The 24,016-nt window shown below is 33.4% G+C and overlaps 1 protein-coding gene and 1 long non-coding RNA gene across 7 annotated transcripts; one reads left to right on the top strand and one right to left on the bottom strand.

The window, feature by feature from the left end:
• The first annotated feature begins 1,403 nt into the window (after nucleotides 1-1,403).
• LOC105433803 (salivary peroxidase/catechol oxidase) lies at nucleotides 1,404-20,489 on the top strand. 6 transcript variants are annotated; one of them, XM_089080941.1, is made up of 14 exons: nucleotides 3,955-4,393; nucleotides 7,371-7,650; nucleotides 10,206-10,349; nucleotides 11,777-12,089; nucleotides 12,347-12,564; nucleotides 16,328-16,504; nucleotides 17,065-17,261; nucleotides 17,398-17,581; nucleotides 17,666-18,008; nucleotides 18,083-18,239; nucleotides 18,345-18,518; nucleotides 18,602-18,800; nucleotides 18,873-18,978; nucleotides 19,075-20,489. In XM_089080941.1, the coding sequence occupies exons 2-14, from the start codon at nucleotides 7,569-7,571 to the stop codon at nucleotides 19,160-19,162; spliced, it is 2,382 nt and encodes a 793-aa protein (XP_088937067.1). In that variant the 5' UTR covers nucleotides 3,955-4,393; nucleotides 7,371-7,568; the 3' UTR covers nucleotides 19,163-20,489. The 6 variants fall into 6 exon arrangements, with proteins under 6 accessions (XP_011647552.2, XP_011647551.2, XP_088937067.1 ...); XM_011649250.3 differs by lacking the exons at nucleotides 3,955-4,393; nucleotides 7,371-7,650 and adding an exon at nucleotides 1,404-1,612; XM_011649249.3 differs by lacking the exon at nucleotides 7,371-7,650 and having other exon boundaries at nucleotides 3,954-4,393.
• On the bottom strand, nucleotides 13,169-14,576 carry LOC148935771 (uncharacterized). Its single transcript, XR_016140186.1, has 2 exons — nucleotides 14,448-14,576; nucleotides 13,169-13,756 (listed from the first exon to the last, which is right to left on the bottom strand). It is a non-coding gene; the product is annotated as an uncharacterized LOC148935771 (long non-coding RNA).
• Nucleotides 20,490-24,016: the final 3,527 nt, after the last annotated feature.

The following is a 24,016-nucleotide window of genomic DNA, read 5'->3' as shown; positions in this document are numbered from 1 at the left end:
GTATCAGCTTTCACTGGAATCATTCGCTTCAATTTAAACTAGCTTACGAAAGAGCGTTTACACGTTTTTTCCATAAGCTTTTATCGTAAGAAGACTTTGCACCGTGAATGAAAATAATTTCTAAGATCGTGTGTCAAGAGGATCGTTGGTCCCGTTGTTGATATGTGTCACTGCTCACGCGTCGCAAAATGGAACGGGACGTTTCTCTCCCGTCTCGAATAATACTAAATAATACTAATTTACAGCAAAACATTATTTTAACAAAGTGTTTCTTTGACAGATTTTTGAATGCTAAAAATGATGTTGCAGCTAAATTTTTCCAACATCAGGCTTCCAAAATATTCCAAAATAATTAATATGTAAACAATGACTTTTTTGTGATATATATAAAAATATTTAAAAAAATAAGCTTAACAATACCTTGAAATTTTGATCAGAAGTCATGAATGTATTGTTCATAAAAAAAGACATTTTTATTTTGTTATCTTATTTTTTTCCATGTTATGAAAAATTTTAATAGAGTTTTGCTATCTTTCTGATCAGAATTTCAAGGTATCAATCTTTATAAAAAAAAAAAAAAAAAATCTTCAAATATATTGCAAAAAGACATTTTTTTATATTAAAATTTAATTATTTTGAAAATGTGGCATGCTGAAAAAATTGGCCTAGCGGCATAATTTTTAGAACACAAAAATCTATAAGAAACATTTTATTTAATTAAAATAATATTTTTTTTGTACTAAGTGTAATCACGTTGGCATAATAAGAAACATTCTTTTTCCTTGTACACAAATAAGCGATCCTTTTGCTTTAATGACGTGCGTTTTCTTCGTAATGAGAAATGCAGTAGGTATCGATTAAATCTGGGATTTTACTATTACGCATTTTCCAGCCAAGTAAACCAGGGTATTTCACAATTGCGCTTTTTCCCCGATTGCCCCATTTCTTGCCCCGTTGTCACGCAACACTGTAAGTCAAGCTCGCAAAATGTACCATCCGCCAGTGTTTCATTACATCTCGACCGATTGTAAAAGTCGAGTAAACCATTATCGATTTTTTTTAAAGCCGGATAAAAACGTATACTTCGCGGAGGTTGTTTTATTTTTTGTTAACTGGAATACAACAGCAACTGCGTATTGGCCAAGTGAAAAATCTGTTTAACGAAATGCATCGTGCTGCAGTGACGCTATTTGTGTATAAATAATTCATAAAGATCAGGCCCTTTGTTTGCGCAGTTGTTTCTACGAATCATATCTCCCTCTCTACTTGCCGTACACATTTCTTCTTCCAATTTGTCGTGTCGTCATCGTGTGTCCGTTGATTTCTCGAGACTATATAAGCGCGTGACCGCATCACATGTCGTGATAAATTCTTCTCGATCCGGGATAAGGCTCGACCCGGAACGACCCCGGGAATAGTTATCTTTTCGTTATCTGAAGAACAGGGTAACAACGTGTTTTGACGAAGAAAGGGGATCGAATATAGGCGGGTCCGGGAATCATAATGTTCAATATAAAGTGAGTGTCTTGTCTGACGAAGCGGTCAGTTTGCTGTATCAACAATATTGGTGTTTTCCCGCATCATAATTATCAGTCAGACAACATTATTTTGCGTGAGTATCCTCGCTCATATATTAATCGAATGCACTTCGAACAGCTGCAGTACGGACTTAAATTTGCCTTAAAAAAAATTCAGTGGTTGAAATCGAAAAAGAGGTAGTTCTATGTTTCTAGTGTGTAATGGCTGTATGGTCGTGATCGTGATCGGAACTGCACTAATGAGATTAGTCATTGGATTATTGTTTTATTAAATAAAATTATACGTTCGACAGTTTACGGAATGCATTGGATGCATTAAATAAATCTGAGATGTTAGGTAAATAGAGTTTGATATTTTTTTTTTTTAAATATGTAAAACATTTTCTACTAAATTAATATTTAATTAACTCAATAGGAGTATAGGCGTTCTTATTGGTATTGTATTTATTAATATATCAAGAAAAAAGAAACCAGTTCTTTTTACATCGAAGAATGCACCAAAATCCGGATTCGTCGATTGAACAAGATAATCTATACTCTCCATAAATGGAGAGCCAAATCAGGAATAATTCATAAACTGCTCTTTATATTCGTTGAAGGTGTCGCGCGAGAAATCGATATCATGTTGCGTCTAAATTAATTCTCATTGCCAAAAATTAATCCTGTCGTATAAACTATAATTTTATTAACGCTATAAAATCCTATGTTTAAATTTATATTATCTACAGAATTATAGTTTGCTATACGTCATACATATACCATCGTATATATATCGTTGTCAGAAATAATTATTAGTTGTTATCATCCAATAAGCTTAAGTATACTTTGCGAAGTCCATTAAACTGTCCATTTTCTAATAATTTTTTTAATAAAGAAAACTTTAAAAATTTTTAAACAAGTTTAAACTCTACGAATATTAACCCAGAAACAAGCAATAGCACCCAGTTTATTTCAGTTCAGTGTAACTTGGTCATAAATAGCAGTCATAATTCACATTCAATTTAATACTTATATCTAGTAACACATATCTAGTAATATCTAGTAACACTAACAAAATAAATCGAATAATTATTATAAAACTTGTGTGAAAAAAAATTTGGCACATGTTTTATAATAATCCATTTATAAAATTCAATTGATTAGTTCTTCGTTTATCATCGTGTGATAATTGCAGTTTGCCGAAAAGTATCTGCTTCTATCTTCAGATGACTCTGTACGTTCCGGTTATATATCACAGTTGTTTTAAGCTATATATTTCTAAGCTATAATTAATAAAAATCCTTTCTTTTAAAAAAATAACAATTAATATATTTGTTTACACGTATTTTCTGAATTCAAAACATTTATTAAAGCACGTATAAGCAAACAGTTAAATAAATGTTTTTTTTATTACTAATAACAAAATAATTAAAAATTTATTTGGAGAAATTGAAGATTAATAAATTGACTTCTAACTTCGTCGATATTTCAATTTTCAAAGTCGAAGTGAAGGAAATTATATTTTTATTTGCGAATTTGCAAAATAATGAAATTATATATAATTAATGTTATCAAAAGAAAAATAAAAAAAAAAGATGAGAGAAGAGAGGCAGAAATATCACAAAATAAGTTCATCATCATCATCGTATCACATGCTGATTCGATCGGCTTTATTGTTTTTTATTAATGTTTCGAGAATTTACAAACATCCAGATCAAGATTTAATTTATTTCAAAATTATTCATATCATTTTTCCGACTCATATCTAATAACAGTGATTTGATAATTAAATTTATTTCATATATAGTTTTACAGAATGTTATTTAAACGTAAATATTTTATTGTAAAGAATTTAAATATTTAAATTGATTAAAATTTAATTGAAAGTTCTACAAAAGATTTTTTTAAATTTAAGGGAATAATAGAACTTTATTTAAATGCATTTAAAAAATTCTATTATTCTTTACTTTGGTTTATTTAATCTATTTTTAATCTATTTTTAGTCGTCCGGCAATTATTGAAATATTTTTATTTTAATAAAAATTAAGTTAATTCCGAATTGACCAAAAGACCATTATTAAAATTAAAGTCGATAATATCGAAATAAGACTTTTTTGTATCGATGCAATCAGCTCTACTCGGAAAGAACACTTTTGCTGGCAAATCTAAAAATTTGGCTAGATACAGATCTGAAAACAATTTTGTTGGGCTTTCAAAATTATATACGATGTTCAAATTGATTGTTAGATCAAACATTTTTGCAATATTATCATCATATTTAAGTGTTTTACAAAATAATTTTCATGTTGATATTAGCTGCATTCTTGATACAAATGCACTAAGGCAAAGGGCGATGCGCAAAATCTGGTTTCGTACTGAAATACGCATGCGCCAATGAAGGGTGAAAAACCTTGCTCGAACAAGAACATAAGTGGGGTCGCATAAACGAATTCGGGTGGTAGATCGGGCAGTTCGAGATCAGCTGCTCCGCTCGGAGAAAGTCCTTTTACATTAATTCGATAGGAGAAATTCACAAATCAAACGTCGAACCGGCATCGAAACCAATTGCGAGTGGATCTTCGCGTCGCAGTTCCGGGGGTGCGCGAGTAGAGGCGTGAAAGAGGGAAGTCGGGCGAGCCGGTATCTGGGTATATCGATCCGGGGTGGACATTTGTGTTATCTGTGTACACTGTCAGTGCGCGCCAACGTGTCTCTGTAAGAAGAGCCTCGTCGTCGACGACCTGACTTCCGCGAGCAAGCAGGCCTCTCCCGCGGCCCGCTCGATATTTGTTCCAGGGAGAAAAAGATGGGCGTTGAGGTGTTCGACTATCTGAACAACTATCTACGAGTAGAGTGTTGCAAGAAGTCGTATCTAGGTAAGCCTTGGCGAACTCGTCGAAATAGGGGACCCGGCGCATCGTTACGAGTTTATCGTTGCAACGAGAAAGTTCTGTCACCGGGCGACTCCCATTGATTATCTGTCAGGACTGTCGTGCCGGTATTAAACTAATTTTTCCAGAAGTAAGCTGTCTTGCGATTTCAAAAAAAAAAAAAAAAGATAGATCTAATAATGATCTAATATCGTTATCTTCTTGATTAATTTGCAGTGATCTAATCTAGATGAATTGAAGCTTGAAAAAAACAAAAAGAAGAATCTTTTAATCTCGCAATTGATATCTACTAGTTATCTTCACTGTTAACGAGATGATAAAGCAAAGTAGAAATATTTATTAATATTATCGAGAAAATTTATCGTTATTTACAAACTCGTTTATCTTTGTGTATGTTGCATATATGTTTATATATGTATATGGTTATACCAAAATATTCCGAGAAGGAATATGAATATAGCTCCGAACTAAAATACGTTGCTCGTTCGATCTGTTATTATACCCTTGTTACTTTTATATATGTTTATATATGTTTATATATATGTATATATATATATATGTGTATTACATCGATCATTTCGCTCTTTTTATAAACTTCCCTCAAGTTGACCTTAACACTTTTATCATCAAGGCTTAATCGAATGAATACCAGAACTTTATAAACGCTCTATCATTTCTTTATTGGCAAAGATACCTTTTCAATTGAGGTTTTATGGCTCCACATAACATTCGCACGCACATTCGCAAGTCTCACGCAGATATAATGCTGTTTTGCGAATCACTCGACACAGTGATTTAATAAATTGCAATCTACAATTTAATTGTGGGTTCGTTGGGCCAATCACGTGGAAGTATTACACATGAAACAATTCTTCTCAGTGCCAAATATAGAAGTATCGTTGAACCTATTCTTTTTAAAGGTGTTTCTGCTATTTTTGTTATAAGTTGTTTGTCAATACTAAAAATATTCATGTGTCATTTTAGGTCTATTTTTGCCAAAAGATAAATTCTGTGAAAAATTTAGCAAAAAGTATTATAATTTAATTACTATTAATTATTATTACGCGCGCACGTGTTTTCTGGTACACCCTGTATATTTCTACGGCGAAAGTAGTGGAAAAATACTGGGAGATCTGTAGGGGATTGGGTACGAAAGTGGCAGAAGATCTATATAGTTTCTAGTAAAGAGAACTAAAGGTATAGAGAACGAAAATCTATAAAAGTATATAGAAGAATGAAATTCCTCTTTCTGTCTTTAAATGATTTCGTGCGAAGTTGCTATTACATATCGCCTGTTATATAAAGTCAGATTGTAAATCTTATTCATGATAAAATCAACTTTGTTGTTGGGACAATAAAGAATTTTGAAGACTAAAAAATATCTTTGTCTCTGATTACACTTCTATCGCTTTTTTTCGCTTCTATCTTTGATAAGACTTATGATTCTAACATTTGATACGCGACATCCGTATATCAAAATATTTTTTTAACTTTAACATATAAAATAAAATAATGATAAAAGAAGATTTCTTAGAACATAAATAGAACATTTAGACAATATTAAGTTCATAAGAAAATTTCGATTACTAAGGACACAGAGATTACGTCTTAAAAAGAAGCGATACCTGGAGTAAATATTTTCTCTGTACTTTTTTATATGGGTAATTAAATATTTTATATTTAAATTTTGGCCTTGTCGATATAAAAGACGCGTATTAAAAAGCTAAAGTATTATCGAAGGAAGAAACGAAAACTTGGCAGAAACACTCTGAAAGCCGGCACGCAACGAGCCGCTTGGAGGAATGGAGGTGGACGAGCACGTGCTCACCGAGTGATAGAATTTTTTTTTTCTGCGTTGAATAAGGTAAACCCGCTCGTGGTAGGGAAGTAGCGAGCCAATGGAAACGCGAGCGAGTTATCATGCGAAGCGAGATGAATGAAGAGACCAAAGGAGAGACTGAGCTGGAGAACCTTTGAGGAATCGATGTGCGTAATCGGTGTGCACGTGATCGAGAGAGATCGAAATGAGAAAGAAAAAGAGCGAGAATGGAACGAGATGCTAAAGCAGATTTTAGCGTGTGAGGAAATGAGTTCGGAGAACATATGAAAAAAATGTGAAAGAGGAAACGAGACGGACAATGTGTAGAGTATTCAGGAACGTATCTAGGATACAACAGAACCTGAGTCTCTGTTGTTCAAAATAAAGAATCAAAGTAAATTTAGTCTTGAAAAGTCAACACACGCAAATCGGTTAGACCTTTTTTACGACTGAGATATACATGATCGTGAGTAGTACAAAATTTTATTCAAATATTCGAACGCTTTTATTCAAATGTGCCTTTCATTGACGAAAATATCTAAATCTCCAAATCCAATACTTGAATTATATTTATTATCTGGTAGTATTTTCCAAATCTTTGGATATTTGAATTATTTGCACGCTTTAAATAAGTACGTATACTCAAAACTTTACCCAAATATGATTTGATTTACATTATCAAATCATCCATTTTGCGGACGTTTAACAAGAACACTTACGAAATACTTGGATTATCTTTATTACCGGTATTATCCCGATTATGGATAGTCGGATATTCGGAAGTATTTTACCTCAGTATCCAGCTATCCATCATATTACTCACACATCACATTACTCTCGAACAAGTATATACCCAAGTATTTGGATAACCAGGTATTATCAGTACTAGCTGTATCCCAATTCAAATCGATCATGTCGACCCTGAGAGAGGGAGGCAGGGACAATTCGCATAAATAATGAATGAACGAGAGAAGGCAAGAGAGTTCTCCAACGGACTCGCGAATCGAGACGGTGAGGAATTGGAGAGGGGAATCCGCGTATTCGCGATACGAGACTACTCCGTTGTTGTGTCTCACCGTCTTCGAAGCGCGTCTTTGTCGTTCGCCACGCACGCGTTCACCTTCTCGCGTTCACCTGATGCAGATCTGCTGAACGAACTTCGAGGCGCATCACGTGATCGTCGTGAGGCCCGCACAAGTTTCGTATTTTTCTCGCTGAGTTTTCTGGCTGAACTTTCGTGAAAATCTGGGTGGGATTGAACAAAACAGTGAGATACGAATCGTGCTGGCGAGTCAATTAGCCAAGATATCTTGCGTCTGGTTGCGTCGTCCTCGGAGAAGGATGTTCCTCATCACGCCGGTCGACAATAATCGTTGGGTCTACGCAATGCACGGATTAGAAAAGCCTATGGATCATGTGTCCGGTAATGATTTCCCAGTGTGTTCCTTAGGACTCTCAATAGAATAAAAAAAAACGTTATCAATATATTAATGAATGAAAGTAGTTTTTAGACTGATATTCATGGTCAGTTCAATCGCAATCAGTTCTTAAGTTTAATACTGTTTTAAGTACATACTTAAAGTATCATAAATCAAACATTGAGCTATATTATCATCTTAAAATATTACTTAGACGTTAAGACAGTCTTGAAATAAGGATTATGAATACAGCTCATAAACTTGAAATATTTCACTGAATATTTAAAAAGGATAGAATTATGATATATGCCTCTAACGTGAAACATACTCGAATAATTGGCAAATATATCACGTCATGTCGCATCATGGACATTTTTATTTTTTATTGCATCTGTGGAGAAACGTGAAAAATCGATGTTTCTTTTATTTAGTCATTCCTTAACAAACTGGAATGTGTTTACTAGTGTATGCTAATATTAGCGACGTCATCATTGCTGTTCACGTGTCTCGTGAATGCACGTCTTGCATTTGTAATCACGTTGAATCGTGCTGTTCATGATAGATATGCATAGAAAAAAACTTCCATGATGTTGCGCATCGAGACACAAATTTGTATTCATGTCACGTATCTCAATAACATCATGTCACGTATCTCAATAACATCATATAAAAGTATTTTCTTTCTCTTCGTCTCTATGATCGTTTTTGAATTTAGAACAACTTTCGGAATGAGGAATTTAATCGTGCCGGTTCTATGACAGAATGAGAAGCATATTTCTGCCGTCATGCTATTAGAATCATGTGTACGTATAAATCAAAATTTAACGAATATTATCGGAAATTTAATGAAATTCTTACTGAAAATGTGACATTACGTATTAACCAAAATTTTCAACCCCTTAACTTGGGGATCACTTTTGGATTCTCTTTTTGGACCGTACAGATTATCATTAACTTATTTTGAGATATAATATCGTACAAAATTGTCTCCAAATGCAACCAAAACAATATAATTTGGATTTCTTAATACTCGACTTTGATCTTTGGAGTATATCAGGTAAATGAAACTTCTAAGTTCTTAATGCCTTCTCGTCGTGGCATCAGAACGCTAATATGCAGCTGTAAGGAGAAACGCAGCATCAACATCAACGTGATAACGAATTAAGCTAGTCTCATCTGGCTCATGTGTAATACACGTGAACAGCCGTACCGCGCGCGTGTTTACCATATTAACGAGATATGAACGAAGAATTGCACATAGGCGTACCGTTTCGCTGATAGTCCCGCTAAAACGCTGTCTATAAATAACCTAGAGAACATGCGCGAAGGTCGCCGAGGAAAAGAATTTGCCGTCCGGGTATAAGTGAATCACTCATACATTTAAACATATCTTACTTGACCCTAAACTTGACGATGCATCCGATAAGAACATTTCTATTTTTAATTACGTTATATCGATTATAATTTTTCAGCGAAAATATTTAATTTTTAAACGCTTAAGACTTACGTACTGTCATTTGCTGATTTTGAATTTGATATTTATATTATTGGAAGTATTCATCGTCAGTTCATTGGAATGCTAATTTCATTTCGTTACGAGTTCATCGAGATCAAAGAATTCGTCTACGGTTTTTTATTGCGTCCGCACAATGCGTGTTTAGTATTACCTTCAATTTTTGATTTTCTTCGATGACATTTCTTCGAAATTTCATTAAATCGATACAACAAAACCGAAGGTCAGAATGATTTATATTTATTTGTCATCAAAAGCTTCTTGGAAGATCTTATCGAGTCTTTTAATATTCTTATTCACTAATAAGAATCTGAATATTCAACGAACGCTAAGAGAACGCTAAGAGTATTTTCATCTTACTACGAATAAGAAAATAGAAATCTATTTGAATATCAAACACACACATACGTGGGTGCATGATAGGTAAATGAAACGAAGCCAACGTATCTATATCAGACGACTAAGAAAGTCAAATTGAGAAATTAGAAATTTAATTACTTTCAAATAAATTAATAAACGTACGCTAAGGACATCAATCAATTTAATAAATTTGAACTTTTTCCCGTAAACAACTTTTTCTTTTAAACAATTTTTAACAATTTTTTTTTTCCGAACAAATTTCTCTAAACGACACAAGGATTCATGCTCAATGTCAATACGAGATGAGAATCGGGATTTGATTATCGCGTATACTTTAGCGATAAACATGCGGTATAACGACATTGTATTGTATTTTACAATGGCTAATCTATAATAAAAGGGAATGGATGATAGCTTTAATTTACCAACGATCATACCAACGATCATCCATACATATATACATGTATATGTATCCGGTATTTGTTAACGGGACGGGAGCCAAGCGGCGCGCGGTGACATCCTTTCGGGCGAGTCGCGCGATATTAATATAACATTTTCATTCCCGACGAGAGTCACTCGTTCTCTTTGCGCCGCGCATGCAAGTTAACGTAGAGCGTATCGTGTGAGTCACGTATTAGGAGGCACGTCTTGGGATCTTACATTAGTCCGTCATTCCGTTTTGTGCAGCCGGTGGTGTCATGGCGGGCTCCGTTGCCACTCTAGCGATCCTCTGGGTGTCCCTGCAGACGATGGGACTTCTGGGTCACTCCCATTCGATCAACACCCATAAGCTACCCGAGTCTCTACAGAATTATCTTGCCAGTTACACCGGTAAGTATATCCATCACGATCGGATTTTTTCGGGGTAGTGAAATTTTGGGACTGCGAAACATGAAAGCTCGAGGGCAATCATCAACGATTTAATTTCCGTAAATATTTTCATTTTAGTCTGGCGAGCGATACGTAGGAGGAATAAAATAATCGCGAAGTTCTTTGATAAAAAGTTTGATAAAAAGCAAAATTTAATTTTTTGATTAATTAACAAAGCGTTTGATTCTCCGTTGCATCTGTCGGTCGATTCTGTTTTATCAGCTCTCTTGTATTTGTTATTTCTCTTTAATCGAGATTATTCTCACTAACAAAAATATTGTTTCAAGGGAAAATACTATAATGAGAAATACTATAATTCTTTCTTATTTCTTATTTCAAACAATTGAGCGTTTTAAATAATTTCACATAAAATAAAAAGAAATTCGAAATTAAAAGTTATTAAAAAATATTAATAATTATTAATTATACAAATAATTAAATGTAGAAAGGAGAAAGTGCCAGGTTGTCAATATATAAATTGTAATTTATTCTGCTTGAATTGATCGAGTATTGTATTTATGTAACGTATAACACGCAGCGTATATTATTCGTGTGTTTGTCTAAAAATATTACATGCAAAACCAACATACCGTTTGAAAAATATACGGTTTATAGAATCGTGATGATATAATTGCCACCAGTACCTCCTCTGTCAGTGATTGTGTTCACGTAAAAGAAATCAAAATTGAATTAATACGATACATACGTAACAACAGAATTTAATAAATAAAATATACATAAAAATAAAATATACATGAGTATCTACATATTTCATAGATGAATCATAATGTTAAAAAAATGTTAAAAAAAAAAGAAAACTTGCCGGTCTGAAGTTATTCAATGTAAATTGTAATTTATTCTGTCTGATTGTATTGTATGTATAACACAAAAAGTGTATTTTTTCATGTTTTTTTTTTTTTTTTTTTTGAGAGTATATAATCGTGCGAGATCAAAAATTACCGTCTGAAAAATGTGTAACTTCTAAAGTCACATCGATATAATTGTCACACCGCAAATACATCGTGAATATCTTAATGCTGTCATTAACAGTTAATTAACATTATAGTACGATTAAATCGTACTTCGAGCTCGTTGTACTATGCGTTACATCGTCTTGCAAAGTTTTATGCAAGTTTTCAAAGAAAATTTGCAATTTTAACTACTTCATCTACTATTACCTTACTTTTGGACTCGCGTCAATTTAGTAATGGATTTGAAAACAGTCCAGACATACTGTAATACTCAAGTAGATCGGTTTATTTCAGAACGACGACCTAGGTTAAACTTCGAAGGTTTGATCAAATGATATTTTTGCATACGTTCTTATTACGTTTTCATATAATAAATCTCTTTAGATTATAATTTTATTATTTCGAAATATTTCAAAGATGTGCTTTCAGGATTGCCAACTAATTATGGTTCCGAAGCCATTGTGGACACCGGTCGATTTCAAAATCGAAGATTTCCCAGAATCGATGGGGCGACTCTGAACAACTCGATCGCGTTCGCGCAGACGTTGATCGATCGCATGAGCACTCTCGAGAACAACATCGCGAACGCCGGTATTGAACTCGAGGCGCGAAGTCCGGCCGAGAAACAATTCTGGAATTCTTATCCTTCCACGGATGCTTTCGAAAGGAGCATTGACGCTATCATAGCGACGAAGGCGTCGTCGTATCTCGTACAACAAAACTGTCGAAGGTGCGTTTCCATTTAATTAAAAATCGTTTCTTTTATTTATACTTAATTTATTTATTTTTAATTAGATTAGAATGTTTTTAACTATTATTAAACAACTGTTATGAATTAATTAATATCTTATAAATAATCGATTTTACGATATAATAATTAATTTATTATTCAGTTAGTATTGTTTTGTGATTGTGATTGTGACTAATTTTCGAATTGGTACCAAAATTTAATCGATATCTGAACATGTTCCGTGGATCTTGTCACAGGTTCGGCTTAGACAAGAATGACTGTGCCCGCTACATATCGACGCTGGGCCTGCGAGGCACCCCGCTCGGTGAATCTTGTGCCGCGGTGCATAATATGGAATGTGACGAAACGTTCAAGTATCGCAGCATCGATGGTACTTGCAACAACCTTGAGAATCCGAGCTGGGGCAGCGCGATGACCGCGTACACCAGAGTACTGTTCTCGCAATACTTCGACGGTAAGAGCTGCCTCCTATTTCGATCGCGCTCCCTCCCCCTCCCCTTTTCTCTAGCCCATTCTCGATTTCAATGGCATTAGCTCGCGTTATGGCATCGTTCTCATCTCTCGTCCAGGCTTGAATTGCATACCGGCCGCCATCGCTAGGAAAATAATTGCTGATCGCGCAGTCATCATCATCCCCTTAGATCCCGTCGCGGACCGAAAGCAGCCCCCGCGCGCGAATCAACCTTGTTCCCCTTTCCCCCCCTTCTTTGTACGGGAAGAAATTTCGTAGTAGAGCGATTTGTTGGAAACGCGCGCTTTCTTCTCGTGTAATCTTTGTCGTTAAATTTGTGTGGAATAATAATCGTACAATTATTTGCAGCCTCTGAACGTTTAGCGCTTTCCTTTCTCTTTCTCATTTTCCCATCCAAAGCTCGCCCATCCTACCCTCGGAGGGATTATTTCCTTCTATAAATAGAATCAATCTTTAATAAAACAAGATTTTTTAGATAAAAAAAGATAAATATGCGTGTTTTTCGAATCAGAAGTGTCAGGGAATAATGACAGTATGTCATAATAAACAATGTAAAAGATTGTACTGGATTGTAAGATTGCGACTATTATTTTTATCTTAATTACGCAAACTGAGAATATTTACCGCGTATGTCACGACATTAATCGGTGTTATTTTATGCGATGCTTGTTCGCAATCATATATATTAAATGCTATATGTATAAAAAAAAAAAAAAAAACAAAAAACACGTATCGCGGGAATGCGTCATCGTGCAAACGCTATACAGCGATAAAAGTTCGAACTGTTTAGTCACGTTTAAACTTTTTGTTTTAAAGGAAACAGGAATGAACGACGGACGTGCGATGTTAATGCGATGGTTAAACGCTATCGGCTCGGACAGTCGACAGTGAAATGATAATACATGTGTCATACTGTGATTTTGCTAATGTAGATAAAGAGAGATGCGTTTGTTTTCAACCTTGGGCCAACTCAGGTCAGATAAAATTCCGACATTGTTGTATCTCCTTTCTGCAGAGTCGCAAAATTCTCGAGTTTCTCGTTACATGGAACTCAAAGCTTTACTAAACAACACATCGCATTCCTCGCATTACGTCAATGTCTTTTCATGTTGTATCACAATAGCTTCTGCGTTTTTACACGCTCCTCAAAATGTAGAAAATTTATTCTAAAACGCTAGAATTTTTAGAATATTAATATTCATGATTAAGCGTTTTGTTAACATACTTTAACTCTAGAAAAATGGGCTAATATAATTTATTGTTGAATTAAAAATTAATATCAAACAATTATTTAAACTACTCATCGTATAAATAAGAATATTAAGAATTTAAGAATAATAAATTATAATGAATTAATTTAAATTATAATTAACAAACAATTCTAGAGTTAAATGTTATATATTAATAATCTGGAATTAATATTTCTTTACAGAGAATGTGTATCTCTCGTCTTGACATGTTTAAAGCTGTAAGATAAAATGTTGAATTCACTCATTAAAATTAAAAAAAATGAGAATATAAAGGATATAAAGAACTTTACAAAAATTTTAAATTAAGATATAAAGAATATAACTTATCAGAAATGCATGAGAGGATTCGACATTTTGCAAATTATGTATGTGCAACAGAAATATTACATAAATACTGTTTGACAGTCATCGCGCTCATAGGAAGAAAAACATTCAAGATAATCGATATTTTTATTATAATATTGCGCGATGAGTTCCAGCGTATAAACACACAGCGCAATAATAATAAAATTAAAAAGTGTCAAGTGTAGAGTTCACTTTGCATACGCGGAACTCGCACGACGCTAATTTGATATAGGAAGACGTATCTATCTTATACGATAAAAGTCATCTTACTCGCGCGATTTGCGTCACGGCGCGCTTTTTTTCTACTTTTTGAGATATCGTCTATAATTTTAGAAAAGTCGCCGTTTTGACTTTACAATCCGAGCGGAACGGCGTCTTGGATGTCCAGTCTCAACTACCAGTAAAACCTCGACCTACTAACCCATCTTACCCCACTTCTTACCTCCGTGATACACATTCACACACAGTGTGTAATTGTGTGTACGTGTGTGCGTGTGATTGTGTGCGCGTTATATACATACACACCTACGTGAACGCATATATGTGCATACGTACATATACATACAGAACGTATACACGCACACACAGATCCTTGGGCGCTAATGGATAAACGTTCGTCGATTGGCTTAACAAATTATATTCTGTGATTTGCATTACAGTTGTTGTGCGATAAGGCACATAGAGCATAAAATGCCTGAGTGTAGCAGTGAAATAATATACTGCCTACAATAGGGTGCCCCGGTCGGGAGATTCTATCCAGCAGTAGAATGTGTATGTAAACTAATTCGGATATACCTAATAATGTATCATATTTATTATGTAATACTAGTTCCAGTTCTTTTTTCTGTTCAATTTGCGGCAATTACGCGACTCACGCGAAGGTACCCGAACGAGGGGACTCAGCTCGGGAATGCGCGATTATCAGTCGCACTTAATAGGTAGTTTTAATTGTAACATTTAATATGTAATGAGCGCAATCCGCTCTGACATGTAAGCAAGAGAGGTAGAAGTAGCCCCCCCCAGCTTAAATTTTACATTGTATTTGTTACTAGATGGAACTTAACCCTTTGTCTCACTTGTTGCTGAATTTCTCGTGTTTTTTTAACAGTCATCAAAATTGCTTCTAGAAAAATTGTTAACGCTTCTGTCACGGTACATTCACGGCACATTATTGATACATTAGAAGTTAGTTACATTCAGGACTTCCTCCCAGCTCGGTTCGCTCGTTCGAACGCCTTCATCGATCATCTATTAAGTCATAAGTTTCGCGGGGACGTTTCTGCGAGCGTTTTCGACTCGAGCGGCCGTAACTTCGATGCCAGGGCGTCGATTGTACATCCACAAGCCGTTATTTCGTGGCTGCAATTACACAATCTCTGCTTTAACAGCAACGCAACAAACGGCTCGTCGTTCGATAACGCATCAGAACGTGTAGTCGAAGAAATACTTGCTAGCAGTCTCGCATTGCAGCACGAGATTTAGGACTCTTCAGGGACCGATCAGCGCCAGGGGCGACATTACCCATCCTTCCCGAATGTAGGATGTGGATTTCTCTCTAACGATAATAATTTCTTTGTAAATAATAATAATAATAATTTACGATTTGTTCCGGATATACGATTTCGTAATATGCGGACGAGATTACTCCTTTGATCGTTCCCTGAATTTATCGCGCGAATAAGGCAGGTTATAGGCACAGTTAGGTTCTCAAGATTAGCACATCCGGCGGTACACTCGCCTATTTATAGTTAGAACAGAAGATTTATGCAGCTATAGTTATTATGGTTTCCTCTCGTGCTGCACTGCCAAGCGTACCATTTTAAGCGCGCGCGCGCGCGCGCGCGCGCGTGCGTGTTTAAGCTCGCTAAAATCGGAGTAATCAACAATAACGAGGCTTGTATATATCATCTGTGTCGTTGCAATTATTCGTTCGGCTGATCGAATTTATGAATTGTCGCGGAATCGTATTGTTTTTCATTATGATTTTACTCGCGCAACTCGATGGTGACGAGTCTTTCTTCTATCCCGCGGATATTTTTCGGTAAAAGCAAAGCACCACGTCGTATCAATAAAGTAGCACCGATTTACTCCGATTTTGCGACTTGAAATTGTCAACGCGACAGAGATCTAATGTTTGGTTTGGGAAGCAGGCATCCAAGAACCGAGGCGTATCGGACAAACAAAGAAACCACTGCCAAGCGCGAGGCTCGTAAGCGCCGCTTTGTCCACCGCGAACGATCAATCGGACGCCAGCAGGACACTGGCTGTGATGGAATGGAGCCAGTTCATCGCTCACGATATAGCCCACACCCCAGTTCGTAAGATGGGTAAGCATACCTGCACGTTTATAAATTTAAGCGACTAATTTTAACTAACATAAATCGACCGACTCTCTTTCGTCACGTAAATGAGCCCAATGTTTATGACGATTCGATATTTAAAATCCGTGAATAGCGCCAGATGCGTGCTATTTGTGATGCATAAGATTTATTATTCTCAATTACTATTCATATGAAATTTGTAAATAATTTGTATATATATATATTTATCATCAGAATTTCTATTTATTTTTTTATTATTCGTGCAATTTATTAACAAATTGATTTTTTTACTTGCATTTGACATTGATTGATTAAATAGATATATATTTCTTGATGAAATGTAATGTGTCTTTTGTGCCAATTGGCAAATTAATAATATATGCATGAGTTCGTATAAAGTTTTTACTTTGTTATTGCAACTATAAATTTTGATTTCAAAGACTAGAGATTATAAATGATCTTAATGTAATATGTATATCATAATTAAATAGATAAATTACATAATTCGGCTGCAAAGATAATTCTCATTGACAATAGGTCATTAAAAAATTATTCCTTAATTGCAGTCTCAAATGGAAAACCAATCTCTTGCTGCCAGCCAGATGGTGATACGTTGTCACCGCGTCATATTCATCCAGATTGTTCTCCAATCAGTGTGCCAGACCACGATCCTATTTATGGCAAACATTACGTTCGATGCATGAATTACGTTCGGTCATTACCTGTCTTAAGATCGGAGTGCACTTTTGGACCTGTAGAACAGGTAAATAATTGTCATATCAAAACTCATTGAAATTTCTTGTTTTTTAAAAAGGTATAAAAATAAATAAATTGTTTAAAAAATTGACCTATTCAAGATACCTTATACGCACCTTCGATAATTCGAATGTAATTTGCAGATGAATCAAGCGAGCCACTTTTTGGACGGCTCCACGATTTACGGTTCTACCTCAAAGAAATCTCGCGAGCTTCGCACTTTCGAAGGTGGACATCTCCGTGTCGATATGCAAAACAATCACGCGTACTTGCCGAGAGGAGATACCGAAGAAATGTCACAATGCGGAGAAAACTGCTATAATTCTGGTGAGTATCTTAATTCTACATTCATCAAATCAAATATTGATATTGATTTGTAACAAGGCGTTCTAACAAATTCGCGTCCACCAGGTGACGACCGTGTGAACATCGATCCTCAATTAGCTGTGATTCATACAATCTGGCATCGTGAACATAATCGCGTCGCCGATAAACTTGCCATGTTGAATCCGGACTGGTCGGATGAGACGTTGTATCAGGAGGCCAGGCGTATCGTAATCGCAGAAATTCAGCATATCACATTCAAAGAATGGCTGCCCATCGTGCTGGGTAGAAGGTACTCTCGGGCCATCGATCTCACCGTAGGAAATAGTTATAGCCGTAATTATAACTCTGATGACGAGCCGGCAGTCAGCAACGAAGCCGCCACTGCAGCGCTGCGTTTTCTGAATTCGCTGATGCAGGGAAATCTGATGTAAGCATTGCCGAGAATAAATCTGGTTATATCAAAGTACAAATATAGCAAACTGCATGATCCTCTCATTCCAGATTGCCGGATAATTCTCGCCAACAAAACAGAACGTTACAGCTAGCGGAGCACTTTTTCAATCCACGTGTAATCGAATCGGAGGAGATATTTGACGGATTGCTTCGTGGTCTTGCTACTCAAACCAGTCAGAAGATGGACATCAGTCTTATTCCAGACGTAAGTAAGACATTAAAATACTATTTATTTCACACAAAAAAAGGATTGTGATTATTGTTAGAAAGAATCTTGTACAATGATGTAATCATCATTCTTGCATTACAGATGACAAGCAAGTTGTACACCAGCAATGGCAATGATTTAGGCTTTGATGCTGTCAGCTTGGACATTGAACGTGGCCGTGATCATGGCCTTCCAGGTTACAATTATTATCGCAGATATTGCGGGCTTCCTGTTGCCAAGACTTTCGATGATTTCTTAGATTACATTCCTGTGGAGGTAAGATTGAAAAAAAAAACGCTCTTTTTAATATTTTTGCGATAAATGAATCATTATTATGTAATTGTCGTTACGGTTATTAGATGTTGAGAAAACTGCGAACGATCTATTCCCATCCCAATGACGTCGATCTTGTCGTGGGTGGTATGGCAGAGAGACCAGCAGACGACAGCATGGTCGGCCCGACTTTCCGCTGTCTCATTTACGAGCAGTTCTCCAGATCCCGTCGTACTGACAGATTCTTCTACGATTCCGCAACACAACCGTACCCCTTCACTCCTGGTAAGCTTAATAATTGCTTAGACATATTATTACAGAAATTTAAATCTAATTGATTATCTTATTATGTTACAGAGCAATTGGCTCAATTGCGAAGCGTTACTCTAGCCCGAATATTCTGCGACAATGGTGACGACATCACGCACATGCAACGCAATGTGTTCCTCAAACCGCAGGCAGGGTAAGTTTGAGACGTAATTTTGTGGCGTAATTTAATCAACAAATTAATCAAAATTCACTACGTGCTTAATTAAATGCCGTTTCTTTGATATTTTAGGAACGAATTGAGACGTTGCACAGATTTTGAGGCGATACCCAGCGTGGATCTTTTCGCCTGGGCGGAGAGAGCGAAAGCGTATCGTTGAAGTCCTTCCTTAATTGGCTGGTCACATAACAAGTGCATCCGTTTGCCCGTGGACGTAGTGCGGGTCTGAGGAAAAAGGCGAGAAACGCAGAGCGAAAATGGGCGCGTGGAAAAAGCGATTGAGTAAGACTACGTAATAGTCTCATCAAAATCGTCAAAAGTGTCGCGACGATATTGTGCACATCATGATGAAGCGATGGAGGCAATAAAAGGCAAGCAACGGCGAAATCACGTGACTAGTCGATTAAAAAAAATCATCCGATGGCTGGAATGAGGCTGAATGACGCAGGTGTGAACTGATGACTGCAAATAAACGAATGAACGACTGATTCTTGATTGCCGAGAAAATCGACATTAGAGTTCATTATTTTGTGACTAGCCTCACTTGCAGGACTGCATTTCGCGATAGTTTGATATTATATAGTCTGATACACATAAACGCGTCAGTAGGTAGTTTATCATCATATGTACATGTGAGGATGAATGTGTAGAGAGAATGGATTCGAGAATGTTTATCGGCGTATTTATATATATATATATTTTCGTAGACGATTGTTTAATGTTGAGGCTTAAGTTTAAAGTACTTAGTGACTGAATAATTTGTGATGATTTAGAATAGAAAAGCAAAGATGATTACGTATGTAAGCAATATGTTATTATTACGTGAGATTGTAAAAGTATCTGGTCAATAAATATGAAATATAAAGATCTGTAAAAATGAAATATATTAGTATAGACAATATATACGAAAGGATTAAATATTATATAAAATATTCGAAATAAATACATAATATACACACTTCCGAAATACCCAAAGTATTATGAAAGAAATAAAAGGATGCATTTTTTCAGGATGCAATTTTGAAAATAACTCGGAAAATGAATAAAACAAAGCTATAATTGGAAGCAATAATCTATACAAATATTATACATATAGATTTTATTGCTTTAAGGTTTGTTTTAAACAAAAATATAAAATTTCTTACTGTTTAATATAGTTTCATGAATATTTTTATACGTTCCATATTGTTATTAAAAAAAAGTTTTATATGGTAAAATACTTATCTGTTAAAAATATTTACTGAAATATCAATACGTAACAAATTTTAACAATTATATGATTATCAATTAATATAATTGCGATCATTAATTTCACTAATATAACTATTTGATTTATAAATTAAATAGAATTAAAAAATTTATAAATTAAATAGAATCAAATGTATTGAGAGATGCCTATACTTTGATATATCATTTTGTTTGTAAAGTTAAGCCACTTGTAAGCAACATTATATTTAAATAAATTTTTATCAGTTATATCATGTAAATGCAGTTATATAAATTTCTATACTATATCTATACACCACCTATACTATACACCACTATACTATAAACCACTATTTTTCTAATTTTAATTTTTAAATTCTTTAATTCTGAAATACTTTTAAAAAAAATTTTACATATACAAGATATGTAATCTTGTATATATAAAATCATTATATATAAATTTTTATTGTCATCTATTATTAATTCTTAAGCTCATCTTCATCTCACTTTATTTTGTTTGTACATTGATCATTATAATCTGTGTAATACATGGTACACACTACTTTGTAATAGCAAAAAAGGAATATCTCCTTTCAAATTTTTTTAATTCAAACTATCTTAATTTATAATAACAGACAACATATCTGAATTTAAAGTTTATTATTATATTAGCAGACTTTTTAGTACTTTTATTTTTAATTAACTTCATGAAAATATTTACATCTGTTGCTCAGAATTTCGAGAGCTTTGAATATTGATTTAGATTATACTTTTTCAATCTTTATTATAATATTTTCTTTTTAATTAAACTTAAGTGATAACTTTACTGTTTACTGAACTTGTAAGAATTTTGAGAGATTTCGACATTTGCCGCAGCATATTTGTATTGTTTTAATTATTGCTATAATATATACTTTTTTCTCTTTTATGTTTTTACTTTGGATTTTTTTACTTTTATTTTAAAATATTAAAATTTCTTATAGAAATATATAATTTAATTTATAATGTAATTATAGTATTATAGTATTATACTATCAAGAAAGTGCTTACAACAGGATGGTGTGTAAATAAAGATTTCTAACAAACATTCGCTAGAGATTTCCCTTCTTTAATTGCACGCATATACAAGTATTTAATTAAAATTGCTAATAGCAATTAGCATAAGTTTCTCAAGTAGTAGCGTTCTTTATCAATCAATATTTCAGACTTATGTTACACAAAAGTAAATTTTGCATTTGGATATTCCGAGTAAAAAAATTTTACCTGAGCGAACTCTTTTGGCATTTGCGGCAATTCATTGCACCAAACTTTAAAATTTTCAATATGATCGATATGATTATTATATATAGGATATCTATCACGGTCGAAAAAACAATTCAACATAAAAAAAAATTTATATTAATTTTATTAAATTTTCCATATTATATGATTCATAAGATCTATCTATTAATTAGAAAATAATATTAAAATCAGTCAAGTTATGCCACAAATAAGTTTACAAATAACATTAAATAATGTTATATGTTAAATAATGTTATTTATTATTATTATTATTTATTATTATTAGATTGTTTCCTTTCAATTTATATGATGACAATCAAAATTATTTAAATCAATTGAATAAGAATGTAGATCTATGAGTCTCTTTTGTTCCATTCATGATCAGGAATCATTAAGACCTTCAAAATTTTTTTAAATTTTAAAACAATTTAAATTAATTAAGTCAAATTTTTTAGGAATAAGTTTATTATATATATTATATTTAAACGCAGTTTTTGAGAATATTTTAACTTAGAAAATTTACAGAAGAACAACAATTCTATTTTTATATTCTTATACATATACAATTCTATTTTTATATTTATTATACATATATATATTTTTATGTATTTGTATAGCACACACACACACACACACACACACACACACACACACACACACACACACACACACACACACAAGATATCCTAAGAAGGTTGGGATTTATGAATATCTCGAAAAATATAAGTTATAACAAAAAATTTTTATATAACAGAAAATTTTTTCGAATAGAAGGTATAGGATTTAAAAAGATCTATTCATTGATCTTATCAGTTTGACCTTGGGTGAACGTGCAAAGGTCATATTTGAAATCAACTTTGTTTTAAAACAAAATCTCTATTTTTGATTACATACTCTTTTAGCTGACCTCGAAAGCTTTTCAAAACACTATAATAAAAAAATTTTTAAGTACTTTTTGAGTTATAAGGTTTGAATTTGATATGCAATTTGACATAAAGTATATCTTGTTAACTATTGATTTTTTGCTGTATTCTAATACTTTTATGCACAGAATAATGAGATAAATCAATTAGTGTAAAGAAAATACATAGTTATTTTTCAAAAAAGATATGTCGTTACATATTGCAAATCTCCATTTTTTTTTAAACAGCATATATATATATATATATATATATATATATATATACACATATATGTTCAATGTATGTATGTGTCGCATGTTGAATATATATAATATAATTCTTAAAAACTATACTAAAAATATCCATGTATTTAAGTTTTTTATTGTTTGTGCAATATATTACATATATATATATATATATATATATATATATACACATATATGTTCAATGTATGTATGTGTCGCATGTTGAATATATATAATATAATTCTTAAAAACTATACTAAAAATATCCATGTATTTAAGTTTTTTATTGTTTGTGCAATATATTACACATATATATATATATATATATATATATATATAAGTATTCAGTATAATTAAAGAATATGTAAATATAGATGTATATATATTTCTCAGATTTAACATATAATAAAAAATATAGGCTTAATACATGCCAAGGAAAAGAAAAAAATTAGACATAAATAAGAATATTTTTGTACTATAATGTATATTTTAAATAAAAAAGGAATATATCTACGTATTATCTATTTTTGCAATATTCTGCAAATATTCTCGGAATCTACATGTGTTAGGAATATAGATTATAAAGTGTTAGGAGTATGGATGTTGTTTTTTTGCATATAAATTATATAAATTATACGCGTGTTGCGTATAAATTATACGCATGTTGTTTATAAAGTCTTCATAATATAATAGAAAATAATAAAATATGAAACCATGTCTAATGCAATTAAAAATAAAACAGTATATAAAAATAAAATATAAAACAATCACATTACAATAAAAGTCTAATAAGAGTCAAGATCACTGATAACAGTGCGTATTTATTCTTCGGAGAAAAAAATATTTTTTCGCTTTATATTATATTGCAATATCTTTACCTTGAACGTTTCTGCTCAATTTTCGAATCATCTTCAGCAGTATAGTCAGTATAAGAGAACAAAGAATAATGAATTATAGTCAGTTATATGATTAAAACATGATGTATCAAATACAACAACATCAACGAAGAGATGCAATTTTGCAATTACATGGTGAAGATCAACCAAAAAAAGATTAATATCAGAAATGTTATGTATAGAACAACAATAAAACAGTCTCAATTTACAAGCAGATACGGAATTTTTACATAATGGATACGTCTCTATCTTAAATAAATTATAAACTCCTTCGTCATCCATGGGCTCTGAGTTTGTTTTTTGTTGTCTGGGAGGCGGGAGGGGAGAAGTCTTACTGATTTATCTTTATATTGTATTTATTCCCCTCGGGTTGTTTTGTTTTAAAAATTTGATTTTAGTTCCACATATGACTCGTAAAGACCGAATTGTTGAAGCTCCTTCCGCTCTTTGCCTTTTAAACAATTGTTAATTTTATTATGCAAGA

The sequence above is a fragment of the Pogonomyrmex barbatus genome, unplaced genomic scaffold, assembly GCF_055798465.1.
Source record: "Pogonomyrmex barbatus isolate J1 unplaced genomic scaffold, ASM5579846v1 scaffold4, whole genome shotgun sequence".
In the NCBI taxonomy this organism is placed as follows: Eukaryota; Metazoa; Arthropoda; class Insecta; order Hymenoptera; family Formicidae; genus Pogonomyrmex; species Pogonomyrmex barbatus.
This window is presented reverse-complemented; position numbering and strand designations above follow the sequence as displayed.

Excerpts from the sequence above, each read along its gene's own strand:
- LOC105433803 (XM_089080941.1), top strand. The coding sequence starts at position 7,569 with ATGTTCCTCATCACGCCGGTCGACAATAATCGTTGGGTCTACGCAATG. Across the intron at positions 12,565-16,327 it reads GTTCTCGCAATACTTCGACG|GCATCCAAGAACCGAGGCGT; the intron begins GTAAGAGCTGCC and ends TTTGGGAAGCAG. Across the intron at positions 18,240-18,344 it reads ACATCAGTCTTATTCCAGAC|ATGACAAGCAAGTTGTACAC; the intron begins GTAAGTAAGACA and ends CTTGCATTACAG.